The sequence below is a fragment of the Monodon monoceros genome, unplaced genomic scaffold, assembly GCF_005190385.1.
Source record: "Monodon monoceros isolate NGI ecotype Baffin Bay Population unplaced genomic scaffold, NGI_Narwhal_1 Super_Scaffold_20, whole genome shotgun sequence".
NCBI lineage: Eukaryota > Metazoa > Chordata > Mammalia > Artiodactyla > Monodontidae > Monodon > Monodon monoceros.
This window is the reverse complement of record NW_021703777.1, coordinates 32,477,934-32,493,157: the sequence shown is the minus strand read 5'-3', so window position 1 is coordinate 32,493,157 and position 15,224 is coordinate 32,477,934. Positions and strand designations below refer to the sequence as shown.

Sequence of the window (15,224 nt, the reverse complement as noted above, 5' to 3'; positions counted from 1 at the left end):
CTCTGGAAATGAGAGGAGTCTGTAAGATGAAGTCAATAGGAGCTTCATGTGATCACTAGTGGGTAAGGTTGTTTCCCATGCGGTACAGGTTAACAATTCTGATACTCCTATATTTGTGTACTGGGATGGAACAATTCAGTCAATCAATGATAAATGGTGGGAGTGGGAGTTTACAGATAAAAAAGGGAGGAATTTAGAAAAAAAAGTAGGAAGTACACACACAATAATGTGTGTGAACAGCTTTGTACATTGAAGGTATTATTATTATTTATACATAATATTTATGCCCTGAAGGTATTATTTATTATGCATAAAGTATTATTACTTTCACATTATTTCATGCATAATTTGGACCAGGTACTTCAGAGGCAAGAGACCAATCCAAAAGCTCAGAATTTTTTCAGATACAGCTTTTAACAAATTTGTCTGTCTTCTGAAGTGCTCATTTAATTTGTCTAGACTGATTCTGTTGTATGGTCTATAGGAGCTGTGTACATCAGAGAAGCTTATCATAAATACATAAAGCAAAGGAAACAGGTTATTAAGAAAATAAAGTTGAAAAATATAACATAAACTGCTCCTAGATGATGCCAAAAAGTGTGGGTAGAAAGTAGAAAATTTTTCAGATTTTGTTTGAGATACTACTAAATACCTGAATGTTTGCAAATACACGATAACATTTTTAGCACAGCATAGACTGAACATCTGGATATTTGAATTTTTCTCTTTCCAGCTGCTAGTGTTGATACAGTATACACATAGGCAAAGCCTCAAAGTTAAATTATTCCCAAATGCTTTTAACAGCATTTAATTAAAAATAAAATTTCATTCAACAACACCCTCGCCACCTTCTTTTGTGTATCCTGTTTTTCGTATCTGCAGGAAGTGGAGGAGGGTGCACCAAAAAAGAATCTTTCTACTGCTCTTCAAATCAATAGAAGGCTTGATGAGTAAATACACAGAATTTCAGCTTCAGATACACTGTTAACTTGCCTCAATACACAGGCAAATAATTTGCCACAGATTGAAAATTTGCTTTATTTAAATCAAACTTCCTGCCTATTAATAGCTGTGAAACACTAAAACATATTACTGTACCAATAAAGTGTTATCTATTCAAATCTTTTTAATACACAAATACATACATAGTTGCATACATACTTACATGTATACATATATGCCACTGCAGAATCTCCTTTAAGAATTTAAGTAGCAAAATCAACAATTGATTTGAAGATAGAAATATGGAGCAAGTGAATTTCTAAGAGCCCTTCATATGCCAGGATTCCGTACTTTTGCTTGTTTGATTTGTCCACACTCTCCTTCATTGACTTTGAATTGATAGCAGCAATATTTCCTGGAGCCAGGAAATTATAATTTTCTGCTTACCTCTGAGCACCCCTCTGCTCTCCCTCCAGCACCACCCATACAAATACACACAGACCCACCACAAATGGTCACAGATAGTTTAGGGTTTGTAGCGCAAAGGGAATGGGCATAACACAACTTTCTTTTTCTTTCTTTCTCTTTTTCTTTCTTCTTTTTCTTTCTTTCTTTCATACCATGTGACTCATTCATCATTCTGTACAATTAGACAAATGAAAAGATTCCTTTGTTTTGACTTGATTAGCAGTTCTTTTTAGATTCATTATGTGCGTGGCTGCAAGAACAAACATGGTACCTTTCAGCAGCATCTTATTCGTCAGGAAATTCCTCCTGCCGTGATGCGTGGGTGGGGAGGACGGGGTGATGTGATCCAGATGCACAGGCTGCCCTTTGCCAGGAATGCAGATGTGTTTTATCCGCACATGCCCAGATGGTGACCCCTCTGGCATTATTAATGTGTCCCAGCTGCCAGGCTTCCTCCTTTGCATGCATGTGCCTCAATTTCACATATTTCATGCGTTTATTTATGAGGCACAACATTCCTACATTTCATATGTGGCAGTTATTATTAAAAATGAGAAGTTCTAACTGCTCTGGAAATTGATAAAGAATCTTTTAAATTGCTCTGAAATGTGGCCCTCGTTTCAAAATGAGTTCTTATACAATTATTGAATTCATCATGCAAACTTCTGACCTTTCCCCTTGCATGCTGAGAAAACACGGCACTGGGTATCCACTTTAAAGATAGTTAAGAAATTAAATATTTGCATATACAATACATTATAATGATTTTTTGCTTTCTTTTTATTTCTGATCTCCAAGGCCTATATTTTTTTAAGTAGCATGTGTATACATTTGAACATTGTTATTTACTGTTAATTAAATCCAGGCATCAAGTAAGAGAAATTTGGAATCTTCTAGAAATAGGTTGTACTTATAGACCTACAGGGAAAGACCTAGTTTTATAAGAATATAGTCCAGTCATCACTTCAAATTGTAAAAGAGTGTAGCTCCACCGATTAGAGGAAATGGATTAGTCTCGTAAATTTTGGCTTATAATCTAAAGTATAAAACATAGGAGCATGGTAGTTTCACTAAATTAAACTGAACTGAATCTTAACTTTTTATTTTAAAAAAATTCAGCATTTTATGGGGTAGATATAAAAGTGAATCAAATTCTTAAAACAGAAAGATGAAAAATGCAAATAAGAGATGATCAGATTTTGAAACATGGAGTTTATGTCCATTTCCTCTTTTAATATCAGAAGTAATAAACTAAGAAAAAAGTCAAAATCTATCATTTATCATAGCTAACAATCTCTATGATCAGCTATGGGAAATGAATGATCTAGATACGGAGGAGATTTTTCAAGGGGCTGCACACTTTCATTATCACTAGTAGAGTCAAAGTTGCTGACGCTGAGTGCTAAAGGAAACATATCTTGAGTCCTGGTTACCTAGCATGTGGTTTGTGGCCCTCATGAAAACTACTCTACTTCCTTAAGTAAAGCCTGTTTTTCCTGTTTAGATATATACATCTTTATCTCAATTTCACAAAGAAAGGTGCAAACTCATTCATTAGCTTTTACGGTACCCACAAAGTAGAATGGCAAATTAAAGCAATGATCTGACTAATTTGGACAGAAGTAAAGAGTATTTACTCTTCCCTGGAAATACTGCCTGTAATTTAAAGACAAAAAAAGTAAGTTATTATAAGATATTTTTTCCTGAACTCTCCAAATAGTTACTTCAGATTTGATCTGTGTGTATTTTTGTTCAAATGCATATATATAATAACAATTGTAGTGTTCCCTGAAAGAAGATTTAGAGCCACTCTAAGAAGACTTCAGATCCAGGCCATTTATGAGATGAAGAAATAACAAGAATAAAAAGCCTGGAAGATGTCTTCTTATTTGACATGGAAAGAAGAATGGCTGTGGCCTTGGGCCTTTTTGGTTTAAATCTTGAAGTTCTATCAAATAATTTTGGTTATTGACTTTGAGACTATTATAACCAAGTTCTTATTAAAGGACCCAAAAATATACTCACAAACTTATTTTTCTAAGCCACTTCTTTTTATCACGAAGATGAAGAAAGTAAACAAACAAATGACATCAGTCTTTTTTATACTCAGGTGACAAACATGTGACATGCGTGCTCTGGCAACTTTTTCCACATCACTGGCAGACATAATTAACTGATCATGATACTCTTTACTGCTAAACTAAGACCCGATCTCATAATCTCCCTCAACAGAGTATTGCCAGGTGCCACCACCTATTAAAGTCTGCACCTGAGACAAAACCTCTTTGCCAGCCTCCTCGTATATTGGTGCTGAGCATATATAGGTGGTTAGTCTGAATGTGATAAAAAATAAAAGATCAAAGGTTATTGCTATTGTGGTTTTTATAAGGAGGTGAGTAGCTGGCATTAGGCCTGATCTATAGAGTAAGAGTGTCACTATGGTAACCATAACAAGTCATTGACCCGACAGCTCATCAACACAGTCTATCCTGCTTCCGGCCAAGTGGGATTGAGGCCAGCAAACTTAAAGGACCCTCTGAAGGCTACTTGGACTCAGGTCAGTGGTATAGGCCACAAAGGGGTTACACACAGAGGGACACGAAAGAGTCTGATCCACATCTGGGGCTGCCTGGACAGGGCACCAATAACTGAAGAGAAAAGACAAGAAGAAATATGGTGGGTTGAAGATCCAATCATCAGGGAAAAGGTAACCCAACAGTGGGGATGCGAGAGTAGCCCTGCAGAGCACAGTGGGACAGCAGGCAGGAGAGTCCCAGACACTGCTGCATCGATACCACTCCCTCCTTTGCCACCGCAGTGCATTTGTTTATGTGCTGTCATAGTAACAACAGCCGCTCGGCTCCCTGTAGCTCAGTACTGCTTCCAGAGCACTTTCCCAGCTGCGATCTCGTTTGTTCCCCACCTTAGTCAACACAGGGGAAGCAGACATTGTGTCCCCCGATTTTACCACTAAAGTGCAGCTCATTTGTCCAAAATCACATAGCTGTTGCACCCTAAAGTCCCTTTCATCTGAAACATCTGTAGAAGGAGGTGACAGAAGATGCATATTTTGGATTATTTCCCATCCTAATGTTCAAATAACTGTGCCTTCCATAGCTGCACATGTACAGAGCAGCTTGCAGGTGGGTGGTGAGCCAGGTGCATGTTCCAGACAGGATGGTGAAGGTGGCTTCCCCCTGCCCCAGAGTAGCTTCTGAATCGTGTAATAGTAGATGCGCCATCAGGCCCTCAGTCACTGAAGGAGCCTTTCTGTTTATCTCTCTGACAGCTGGTGACCCTGTTGCAGATGTGGGTTGTACCTTAGTTTTTCACAATAAAACTTCACTGGTGGTGGAGACAGGAGAAGATGGTGGAAGAGTAGGGGGCGGAGATAAACTTCCTCCCCACAGATACATCAGAAATACATCTACACGTGGAACTGCTCCTATAGAACACCCACTGAACACTGGCAGAAGACCTCAGACCTCCCAAAAGCCATGTGGAGGACAGTCTCTTGGTGCTCCAGCCAAGCATCAGGGCTGTGCCTCTGAGGTGGGAGAGCCAACTTCAGGACACTGGTCCACAAGAGACCTCCCAGCTCCACATAATATCAAACGGCAAAAATCTCCCAGAGATCTCCATCTCAACACCAACACCCAGCTTCACTCAACGACCAGCAAACTACAGTGCTGGACACCCTATGCCAAACAACTAGCAAGACAGGAACAGAGCCCCATCCATTAGCAGAGAGGATGCCTAAAATCATAAAAAGGCCACAGACACCCCAAAGCACACCACCAGATGTGGACCTGCCCACCAGAAAGACAAGATCCGGCCTCATCCACCAGAACATAGGCACTAGTCCCCTCCACCAGGAAACCTACACAACCCACTGAACCAACCTTAGCCACTGGGGACAGACACCAAAAACAACGGGAACTACAAACCTGCAGCCTGCAAAAAGGAGACCCCAAATACAGTACAATAAGCAAAATGAAAAGACAGAAAAACACACAGCAGATGAAGGAGCAAGATAAAAACCCACCAGACCTAACAAATGAAGAGGAAATAGGCAGTCTACCTGAAAAAGAATTCAGAATAATGATAGTAAAGATGATCCAAAATCTTGGAAATAGAAAAGAGAAAATTCAAGAAACACTTAACAAGGACCTAGAAGAACTAAAGAGGAAACAAGCAATGATGAATAACACAATGAATGAAATTAGAAATACTCTAGAAGGGATCAATAGCAGTATAACTGAGGCAGAAGGATGGATAAGTGACCTGGAAGATAAAATAGTGGAAATAACTACTGCAGAGCAGAATAAAGAAAAAAGAATGAAAAGAACTGAGGACAGTCTCAGACACCTCTGGAACAACATTAAATGCACCAACATTCGAATTATATGGGTCTCAGAAGAAGAAGAGAAAAAGAAAGGGACTGAGAAAATATTTGAAGAGATTGTAGTTGAAAACTTCCCAAATATGGGAAAGGAAATAGTTAATCAAGTCTAGGAAGCACATAAAGTCCCATACAGGATAAATCCAAGGACAAACACACCAAGATACATATTAATCAAGCTATCAAATATTAAATACAAAGAAAACATATTAAAAGCAGCAAGGGAAAAACAACAAATAACACACAAAGGAATCCCCATAAGGTTAACAGCTGATCTTTCAGCAGAAACTCTGCAAGCCAGAAGGGAGTGGCAGGACATATTTAAAGTGATGAAGGAGAAAAACCTACAACAAAGATCACTCTAACCAGCAAGGATCTCATTCAGATTTGATGGAGAAATTAAAACATTTACAGACAAGCAAAACCTGAGAGAGTTCAGCACCACCAAACCAGCTTTACAACAAATGCTAAAGGAACTTCTCTAGGCAGGAAACACAAGAGAAGGAAAAGACCAACAATAACAAACCCAAAACAATTAAGAAAATGGGAATAGGAACATACATATCGATAATTACCTTAAATGTAAATGGATCAAATGCTCCCACCAAAAGACACAGACTGGCTGAATGGATACAAAAACAAGACCCGTATATATGCTGTCTACAAGACACCCACTTCAGACCCAGGGACAAATACAGACTGAAAGTGTGGGGATGGAAAAAGATATTCCATGCAAATGGAAATCAGAAGAAAGCTGTAGTAGCAATTCTCATTGCAGACAAAATAGACTTTAAAACAAAGACTATTACGAGAGACAAAGAAGGACACTACATAATGATCAAGGGATCAATCCAAGAAGGAGATATAACAATTGTAAATATTTATGCACCCAACATAGGAGCACCTCAATACATAAGACAAATACAAGCAGCCATAAAAGGGGAAATCGACAGTAACACAATCATACTAGGGGACTTTAATACCCCACTTTCACCAATGGACAGATCATCCAAAATGAAAATAAATAAGGAAACACAAGCTTTAAATGACACATTAAACAAGATGGACTTAATTGATATTTATAGGACATTCCATCTGAAAACAACAGAATACACATTATTCTCAAGTGCTCATGGAACATTCACCAGGATAGATCATATCTTGGGCCACAAATCTAGCCTTGGTAAATTTAAGAATAGTGAAATCTTATCAAGCATCTTATCTGACCACAATGCTATCAACTACAGGAAAAAAATCTGTAAAAAAATACAAACACATGGAGGCTAAACAATACACTACTTAATAACGAAGTGATCACTGAAGAAATCAAAGAGGAAATCAAAAAATACCTAGAAATAAATGACAATGGAGACATGAAGACCCAAAACCTATTGGATGCAGCAAAAGCAGCTCTAAGAGGGAAGTTTATAGCTATACAATCCTACCTTAAGAAACAGGAAGCATCTCAAATAAACAACGTGACCTTGCACCTAAAGCAATTAGAGAAAGAAGAACAAAAAAACCCAAAGTTAGCAGAAGGGAAGAAATCATAAAGATCAGATCAGAAATAAATGAAAATGAAATGAAGGAAGTGATAGCAAAGATCAATAAAACTAAAAGCTGGTTCTTTGAGAAGATAAATAAAATTGATAAACCATTAGCCAGACTCATCATGAAAAAAAAGGGAGAAGACTCAAATCAATAGAATTAGAAATGAAAAAGGAGAAGTAACAACTGACACTGCAGAAATACAAAGGATCATGAGAGATTACTACAAGCAACTCTATGTCAATAAAATGGACAACCTGGAAGAAATGGACAAATTCTTAGAAATGCACAGCCTGCCAAGACTGAACCAGGAAGAAATAGAAACTATGAACACACAAATCACAAGCACTGAAATTGAAACTGTGATTAAAAATCTTCCAACAAACAAAAGCCCAGGACCTGATGGCTTCACAGGCGAATTCTATAAACATTTAGAGAAGAGTTAACACCTATCTTTCTCAAACTCTTCCAAAATATAGCAGAGGGAGAAACACTCCCAAACTCATTCTACGAGGCCACCATCACTCTGATACCAAAACCAGACAAAGATATCACAAAGAAAGAAAACTACAGGCTAATATCACTGATGAACGTAGATGCAAAAATCCTCAACAAAATGCTAGCAAACAGAACCCAACAGCACATTAAAAGGATCATACACCATGATCAAGTGGGGTTTATTCCAGGAATGCAAGGATTCTTCAATATACGCAAATCAATCAGTGTGACACACCATATTAACAAATTGAAGGAGGAAAAACATATGATCATCTCAATAGATGCAGAGAAAGCTTTCAACAAAATTCAACACCCAATTATGATAAAAACCCTCCAGAAAGTAGGCATAGAGGGAACTTTCCTCAACATAATAAAGGCCATATATGACAAACCCACAGCCAACATTGTTCTCAATGGTGAAAAACTGAAACCATTCCCACTAAGATCAGGAAAAAGACAAGGTTGCCCACTCTCACCACACTTATTCAACGTAGTTTTGGAAGTTTTAGCCACAGCAATCAGAGAAGAAAAAGAAATAAAAGGAATCCAAATTGGAAAAGAAGAAGTAAAGCTGTCACTGTTTGCAGATGACATGATATTATACATAGAGAATCCTAAAGATGCTACCAGAAAACTACTAGAGCTAATCAATGAATTTGGTAAAGTAGCAGGATACAGAATTAATGCACAGAAATCTCTTGTATTCCTATACTGTAATGATGAAAAACCGGAAAGTGAAATTAAGAAAATACTCGCATTTATCATTGCAACAAAAAGAATAAAATATATAGGAATAAACCTACCTAAGGAGACAAAGACCTGTATGCAGAAAATTATAAGACACTGATGAAAGAAATTATAGGTGATACAAATAGATGGAGAGATATACCATGTTCATGGATTGGAAGAATCAACATTGTGAAAATGACTCTACTACCCAAAGCAATCTGCAGATTCAATGCAATCCCTATCAAACTACCACTGGCATTTTTCACAGAACTAGAACAAAAAATTTCACCATTTGTATGGAAACACAAAAGACTCCGAATAGCCAAAGCAATCTTGAGAAAGAAAAACGGAGCTGGAGGAATCAGGCTCCTGCACTTCAGACTATACTACAAAACTACAATAATCAAGACAGTAGGGTACTGGCACAAAAACAGAAATATAGATCAATTGAACAGTATAGAAAGCCCAGAGATAAACCCACGCACATATGGTCACCTTATCTTTGATAAAGGAGGCAAGAATATACAGTGGAGAAAAGACAGCCTCTTCAATAAGTGGTGCTGGGAAAGCTGGACAGGTACATGTAAAAATATGAAATTAGAACACTCCTTAACACCATACACAAAAATAAACTCAAAATGGATTAGAAACCTAAGTGTAAGACCCTATCAAACTCTTAGAGGAAAACATAGGTAGACCACTATATGACATAAATCACAGCAAGATCCTTTTTGACCCACCTCCTAGAGAAATGGAAGTAAAACCAAAAATAAACAAATGGTACCTAATGAAACTTCAAAGCTTTTGCACAGCAAAGGAAACCATAAACAAGACCAAAAGACAGCCCTCAGAATGGGAGAAAATATTTGCAAATGAAGCAACTGACAAAGAATTAATCTCCAAAATTTATAAGTAGCTCATGCAGATCAATAACAAAAAAACAAACAACCCAATCCAAAAATGGGCAGAAGAACTAAATAGACATTTCACCAAAGAAGATATACAGATTGCCAACAAACACATTAAAGAATGTTCAACATCATTAATCATTAGAGAAATGCAAATCAAAACTACAATGAGATCTCATCTCACACCAGTCAGAAGGGCCATCATCAAAAAATCTAGAAACAATAAATGCTGAAGAGGGTGTTGAGAAAAGGGAACACTCTTGCACTGTTGGTTGGAATGTGAATTGGTACAGCCACTATGGAGAACAGTATGGAGGTTCCTTAAAATACTACAAATAGAACTACCATACGACCCAGCAATCTCACTACTGGGCATATCCCCTGAGGAAACCAGAATTCAAAAAGAGTTATGTCCCAAAATGTTCATTGCAGCTCTATTTGAAATAGCCAGGACATGGGAGCAACCTAAGTGTCCATCAACAGATGAATGGATAAAGAAGATGTGGCACATATATACAATGGAATATTACTCAGCCATTAAAAGAAACACAATTGAGTTATTTGTAGTGAGGTGGATGGACCTAGAGTCTGTCATACAGAGTGAAGTCAGAAAGTGAAAAACAAATACCATATGCTAACACATATATATGGAATCTAAGAGAAAAAAAGGTCATGAAGAACCTAGGAGTAAGGCGGGAATAAAGTCTCAGACCTGCTAGAGAATGGACTTGAGGATATGGGGAGGGGGAAGGGTAAGCTGTGACAAAGCGAGAGAGAGGCATGGACATATATACACTACCAAACATAAAATAGATAGCTAGCGGGAAGTAGCCGCATAGCACAGGGAGATCAGCTAGGTGGTTTGTGACCACCCAGAGGGATGGGTTAGGGAGGGTGGGAGGGAGGGAGATGCAAGAGGGAAGAGATATGGGAACATATGTATATGTATAACTGATTCACTTTGTTATAAAGCAGAAAGTAACACACCATTGTAAAGCAATTATACTGCAATAAAGATGTTAAAAAAAAAACTTTACTGGTGGTGATTTCTGTCTATGTGGGGAATGTTCTCAGTTATTACCAGCTACATCCTCTTCAGCGCTACCCAAAAACCCCTCTCAGGGAGAACACCACAGTATGTATTCCATTCATTCTTTCCCCACCACACCCTTAATTTTAACCATTAGAAAGTATATTTAATATCCATTTTCATGATGAGGAGGAGGGTATTACACCTCTTTGACCCTTTGTAGCAAAACTGGAGATTTGCTCTACTGCTGTGCATTCACATTCCTATTTAATGGTGATTCCAACATGTCTGTGAAATTTATTATTTTAGACATCAGCTAGTGAAGGCCTGGAGAAAGAGAAGTGAAACTATTGTTTAAATTTTTTAGAGCACTATTTGCATGTTGACTTTTTCCTCAGCATTTTATTGGATCCCATGCTAAGTCACATCACATACATTTTATCATAAAGCAAGAGTTGGAAGTTTGTACTTCTAACAACTACGTATGTATTTTATGTCTGATAAATCATGAGTAATGGACAAGCTATTACTCTCATAACAAATGAAGTTTAATATTCCAGTGCTCACTTTAATTCCCATTGCCAACCTCTTGAAATGTATATAATTCCATCAGATCATTCACAAATCTTTCCAAAGGGCTTATAACCTCATAATGTGTCCACAAGTTTGTTCTTGCTCTCTGTGTTCTTGTTCTGAACAAGATCTGAATCCAATCCAGATAAAACTGATGAGATGAAGAGAAAATGTGTAGTGTTCAATGATAATAAGGCAATGTCAAATTTTGATCTGTGTAGGAGAATAAATCATAAGCTTCTATGAAATATTTTTATGATTTTTTAGCCATTCAGGTATTCTTTTTAATCCTCTAGAAAAGTGGGAGAGATAAATATCAATTTTTTCTTCTACTTTGGAGAAGGAAAATATATTCAGTGAGAGAAACCAGAGAAATAAATGTAAAGATAAAGAGTGAAATTCAAATAAATGAATTCTGGTTTATGAGTATCTTAATTTAATCCCATTTGGGGAAGAGCTTTAGGGTGGTATTAAGAGACCTTCTAAATTGGCCAGTTTGGAGTTTTATACAGCCTTTGTAGGGCCTGGTTTATCCATCAGTAAATGGACATATGGTATCCTTTCTCCTTCTTACAAAATATAAGTTGTTTAAAACTTGTGAAAGGGATCTAAGTTTTGGATGAATTGAAATTTACTTGTTTTCATCCCCTGAACATAATTCATATTCTATTTCAATGAGAATGGTTCACTTTTCTACTGTATAATGAATTACCTGAGCTAAATGCTGTATATCTGTGCACATGAAGAGGAACTCCAATACGAAAAGTACCCAAATGCGGCCTCATGGCACTTCACAGCTCCTATATCTCAGATGGCCAGGGCCCATGCTGTCTGCTGCTCATGCTCACCGTGCTCCCACTCCAGCTTCTTCGGGCTGCTCAGCTCCAAGCCCTGACACAGTCTGAGAGCCAAGATGCTCCACTGACATCTTAAGAGACAACAATGGGAGAGGCTGATTAAGGCCCCATTTCTTCCTGGATAAAGAAGCTCCAGTTCATGAGAGGTAGTACACCCTAAGGATCTTTATGGATCGTTGCTTATTCATCATATTATAGGTAAGTCCCATATTAGCTATGTTCCATTTGGAAGTGGAGGATTTCATGACAAACGAGGAAAGCTGGTTGGAACAAATTGGCATGGTGCAGAAGGCAAACCCAAGAAGAGTCTCCAGTACCAACGCCATTTAAAAACCAGCTGTTCCGCTCCCAGAGTATACAAGGGCTCCTCTGTGGAAAAGAGAACTGAGAAAGGGAAGTGGGTTTCCTCTCTACTATAGCTGGGTTTGTCTGTCAAGCAATATTCAGGCTCAAAAACAGGCCACAGGCCAGCCACAAAGAGCTGGGCTCGATCACATCAACTCCAACTTAAGGCCAAGCTTCCCTTTGTGGAGGCTGCTCTGACACCAACACAATTTCTGATCTAGCATATCTGTGTCCAGTGTAATCTGAGTAGCAAGGAAGTTCTGGGCTTTACAAACTCATACCGCCAATAAGCAGGAAGATTTGGGTGGGGAGAGGGAGAGGTACATTTGGAAAACATAACACAACCATAACAACAATATGACATATTGAGTTACTACATTTTCTCACATAATCTTCGGGACTGCTTTAGGATCTGGTGCTACCCTCCTCACTTCATAAATGAGGCAATCACAGTTCAGAAGTGCTAAATAGGGTGGCCAAGGTCCCACAGGTAGTAAGCCAGGGAGCCCAGAATCAAGCCACGGACTACTGGAATGCAAAGCCTCTGCTCCAAGAACATGCTGTGGCTTAATTATATCAACCAGGTGCTTTGCACAGAGAAAGCCTGCAGTTTAAACAGTTATTAATCAGACACACCTCTAATGCTGGTACAACCTTGAGATGGGCAGAAAGTACATGTGGAGTTCAGGGAAGCCCACTCTGGTGCTGCCAATGTTGTGAGGGTTGGAGGGGATATCCTCTCAGAGCTGCCACTTTTCCCACTTTTCCCATCATCACCCTTTTTGGCAACATTAACTTCTGCCTTTATCTCGATGCACTGAACGATGCTCCACAGTGCTCAACACTGGCAAGTCATAAGGACTGATGGCCCAAGGAGTCACTGTGGCAAAAAGACCACAAAAGCCCTTTCTGGTTCCCTTTGGAGATGACACAGCCTCATAGTGATTTAAGACACCTTGTGCAGCCCATGTGAGTTTCCTGCTCCAAGTAACTCTCCATTGTTGACCCCTCTGATGAGGCAGGATTACACCCATAGGAGAAGGTGCTGTCTAGATAACTCTTGTATGTCACTTGCTTGAAGTGGAGAAAGCATTTCATCATAGAAATAATTTAAATGACAAATCATTTATCAGGCAAGCCCACAAACCCCTATTTAAATCATATTTCATAAGGTGCCTTCTAACCAGAACCCAGTGAAGCACAGTATCTTTTAAAATAGCAATGGCCCCAGCCCACACCCACTCCAGCCATCCTGCCTAGGCAGCCCAGCCCCAGCATGCCCTAGGAAATCCCCAGCCCATGCCTACTCCAGCCCTAGCCAGCCTGCCAAAGCTGTCCAGCACACACAGTCCACACAGGGGTGCTGCTGCACAAGGCCACCTCCTTCAAGACTGGGAGGTAACTATTACACCTAATTCTTAGAAACAAATACAAAAGGCCAAACAAATGAGGAGACAAAGGAATTTTAAAGAACAGAACAAGATAAAATTCCAGAAAAAAAAAAAAACTAATGAAACAGAGATAAGTAATTTACCCGATAAAGAGTTCAGTTAATGGTCATAAAGATGCTCACAGATCTTGGGAAAAGAATGGAGGAACACAGTGAGAACTTCAACATATAGTTAGGAAGAGAACCAATCAGAGCTGAAGAATACAAAAACTGAAATGAAAAATACACTAGAGGGAATCAACAGCAGATTAGATGATACAGAAGAATGGATCAGTGACCTGGAAGACAGAATAGTGGAAATCACCCAATCGGAACAACAAAAAGAAAAAAGAATTTTAAAAAATGAGGATATATTAAGGGACCTCTGGGACAGCATCAAGTATACTAACATTCACATTACAGGGGTCCGAGAAGGAGAACAGAGGGAGAAAGGGACAGAAAATTTCTTTGAAGAAATAATGACTGAACAATTCCCTAATCTGGAAAACGAAACAGATATGCAGATCCAGGAAGCACAGAGAATTCTAAACATAATGAACCCAAAGTGATCCACATCAACACATGTCATAATTGAAATGGCAAAAGTTAAAGATAAAGAGAATATTTTAAAGGCAGCAAGAAAAAATAAGTGACATACAAGGAAACCCCCAATTTTTCAGCAGAAACTTTACAAGCCAAAAGAGAGGGGCAGGATATATTTAAAGTGCTAAAAGGAAAAAAAATTACAACCAAGAATACTCTTCCCAGAAAGGTTATCATTCAGAATTGAAAGAGAAATAAAGAGGTTCCCAGGTAAGCAAAAACTAAGAGTTCATCACCACTAAACCAGCCTTAAAAGAAATGTTGATGGGTTTCCTTTAAGTGGAAAACAAATAGCCATACTGGACATAAGAAAATATGTGAAAGAAAAGAAATTCACTGGTAAAGGCAAATAGATAGTGAAGGCAGTGGATCAACCACCAGTAGTATGAAGGTTAAAGGACAAAATTTGTAAAATAAACTATAACTACAATAAGTAGTTAAGGGATACACAAAGTGAAAAGATATAAAATTTGATGCCAAAACCATAAAACATGGGCTGGAGGGGAGTAAAAATGTAGTACTTCTAGAATGTATTCAAATAAGTGACCATCAGCTTAAAACACACACACACACACACACACACACACACACACACACATATATAGTTACATGTATATGAAACTCATGAACCACAAACCAAAAACCCACAATAGAAATACCAAAAAATAAAGTGAAAAGAACTCTAACCTAACACTAGAGAAAATCATCAAACCACAGGGGAAGAGACTAAAAGAAGGAGAAAGGAACAGAGAACTACAAAAATGACCAAAAAACAATTAACAAAATGGCAATAAGTACATACTTATCATAAGAACTTTAAATGTAAATGGACTAAATTCTCCAATCAAAGGACATAGGGTGGCTGAATGGATTAAAAAAAAAACCCAAACCC

At 38.3% G+C, this 15,224-nt stretch overlaps 1 protein-coding gene across 1 annotated transcript in view; it reads left to right on the top strand.

Moving 5' to 3' along the window:
- The window catches only part of RNF175 (ring finger protein 175), a 74,590-nt gene that overhangs the window by 27,050 nt on the left and 32,316 nt on the right, over positions 1 to 15,224 (top strand). The window contains 2 exon segments of the mRNA XM_029234689.1: positions 4,700 to 4,746; positions 10,523 to 10,630. Of these exon segments, the coding sequence (XP_029090522.1) occupies positions 4,700 to 4,746; positions 10,523 to 10,630 (155 nt within the window).